At 43.4% G+C, this 2,467-nt stretch overlaps 1 protein-coding gene across 1 annotated transcript; it reads left to right on the top strand.

The window, feature by feature from the left end:
• The first annotated feature begins 767 nt into the window (after positions 1-767).
• LOC139434264 (noelin-2-like) lies at positions 768-1,759 on the top strand. The gene is made up of 2 exons (XM_071204095.1): positions 768-878; positions 974-1,759. The coding sequence occupies exons 1-2, from the start codon at positions 768-770 to the stop codon at positions 1,292-1,294; spliced, it is 432 nt and encodes a 143-aa protein (XP_071060196.1). The 3' UTR covers positions 1,295-1,759.
• The last annotated feature ends 708 nt before the right edge of the window (positions 1,760-2,467 follow it).

Below are 2,467 nucleotides of genomic sequence, written 5' to 3'. Positions count from 1 at the left end.
TTTTGGTTTATTAATTATCAAAACACAATTAATAACTATGAAGGAGAGGCGTTTGTTTTTTAAGTAAAGAGGAATTTGACTATATATTTTTTATTTGTATTATCAAGAGAACTTGTAATAATTGTAAATAATCTCAGCGAAGTTGAAGTTTCCTCAAATAATATAGATTTTAACTGAATGTTGTTGGGAACTGGTGAACTGGTTTATTCCCAATAAGTTCATCATCACTGACAAGCCTTTGTAGCCAACTGATAACGTGTTTTTTTACAAAGACACATGAGAAAAATATGTTTGTTTGTACTCTCTGGTTGACAAAATATCTAATGACACCACTTTTTTTGAACATATCCATGGCATTTTTAACACAACGACCAACAATCTGGACAGACGTGTGCTAAAAGAGATGTACAGTGTATGCACTAAGATAGTATTGGCCAATATGTCAGCCTGGTAAGGACCTTATTGGATTAATGACAATTATTCACAGTCCATCGATGGAGGCAACACAGCTGGGCACACAAAAGGCCATTTCTCAATCAATTCAACAAACATTGTGAAACAGAACATTGTTCAGAGCTCTGCAATGGGATGTTGACGTTTATAACCTAAGCTAACCGTTTTATGATTTTTACATTTTATTTTAGATGCCTTTCATGAAACCCAAGGACACCGTACAATTTGTTTAAAAAAAAGAAAATGCTAAAAGGCAACAGAACATGATAAAAACACAAACAGGAAATCTTAATTTTAAATTAAGGGATTTGGATATGGTGGTTGTGTCTGACTGTCGGATGTGCGGGGGGAGGGAGTTCCAGAGTCTGGGAGCAGTGCAGCTAAAAGCCCGAGCACCCATGGTGACGAGGCGTGGGGTGGGGACGGTCAGCAGACCAGCAGAGCAGAGTGAGAGGGGGTGAGAGGGGGTGTACTCCTGAAGAACGATGATCTTATATCTGACCCTCCTCTCTGTGTGCAGGTGAGTCGTCTGGACTCTAACTCCCTGGAAGTCCTCCGCAGCTGGGACACGGGGTTTCCTAAGCGCAGCGCAGGGGAGTCCTTCATGATCTGCGGCACGCTGTACGTCACCAACTCCCACCTGGCCGGGGCCAAGGTTCACTTCGCCTACCACACCAACACCTCCTCGTACGAGTACACCGACATCCCGTTCCACAACCAGTACTCTCACATCAGCATGATGGACTACAACCCGCGAGAGAGAGCGCTGTACACCTGGAACAACGGACACCAGGTGCTGTACAACGTCACTCTGTTTCACGTCATCAGGAGCGACGGATAGATCGACATGGTGGAGAAAAAAGAGGGTACGCAAGACACACACATACACACACATGCACACACTCATGTCAACAGGAAATAGAGTACCGTCTGAGTTTGAAGGCCTTCTGGACTGAGAGAGCTAACTGAGCTCATAACAAGACACTAAACACAGTTTTCAGACACGTGCCCAAAGGTCACGGACAGGAGTATTCATCACGGTGAGAGAAGAAAATGAACTGCTTCTGCTCCAGGGGATGCTGAAGAAAAGAAGACAGTTTAAGCTCATCCATATTCTGTTGCGTTTTATTCCACTTGTGTCTCAAGAAGTGACGTTGAGGTCAAATCGTCGAGAGAGAAAAGAAAAAAAGGACCTTGAGCTCTGGCGACGGACCGGAGGGAGATATTCTGGGTCTGTGATGTGGTCGTGGACGTGTTCAGTCAGCATGGTTGTTCATTCAATAAACATTACTGTCAAACTTTACAAGCTGTGGTCTCCTCTGTTTTAAAGCAGGTACAGTTAAAGGGTGACGCAAACCATTCGTTGTTTCCATGTTTTTAAACACAAAATGTAAAAGAAAACACAACAAAACAAAACCATGACTCTTCAAACATTAAAATCATTGCGAATGACCCTCGAGAAGTGTTGAGTGAATTCTCTTATTTTGCTGTGTTTGCAAAGTTTCTGTGCAACCTTTCCAATAACTCACTGACTAGGTGATCACGAGCGAGGATCAAAAATCAAAAGCGTCTGTAATGGAAACGTCTGGAGCGCAGAGTCGAAACACAGCGAGACACGGGGGAGCTGGAACTTGATGGCAAACACGGAAGATTTATTTGAATTTACGGCCGGAGAATTGAGAAAGACATTTGCTGCAGCCACAAGGTGACCCGAACCAATTCTGAAGACCTCTCCCCAGTCCCATGTATTTAGCTGGTTCTGAGAGAGTAATCAACATTCTGCATAACAAGATGAAACTATAGGCAACGCACTATAACGCCTCTATCAGCTGATGCCAACATGCAGGAGACGAAACACTGAGAGCTCAGCAGCCCAATGTCGCAGGCCTGTGCTCAGCGAGGGCAGTGAAACAGATACACTCAAAGTTATGGGCATATAGGAAAATATTTCCTCAACAGCGTCCAATACAAAGATTGCAACATGAAAAACATAAAAATAGTTCAGCAAAACAGC

This window comes from Pseudochaenichthys georgianus, chromosome 1, assembly GCF_902827115.2.
Source record: "Pseudochaenichthys georgianus chromosome 1, fPseGeo1.2, whole genome shotgun sequence".
In the NCBI taxonomy this organism is placed as follows: Eukaryota; Metazoa; Chordata; class Actinopteri; order Perciformes; family Channichthyidae; genus Pseudochaenichthys; species Pseudochaenichthys georgianus.
This window is presented reverse-complemented; position numbering and strand designations above follow the sequence as displayed.

Coding starts and splice junctions, on each gene's coding strand:
- LOC139434264 (XM_071204095.1), top strand. CDS start 768: ATGGTGGTTGTGTCTGACTGTCGGATGTGCGGGGGGAGGGAGTTCCAG. Junction 879..973: donor CGAGGCGTGGGGTGGGGACG/GTCAGCAGACCA, acceptor CTCTGTGTGCAG/GTGAGTCGTCTGGACTCTAA.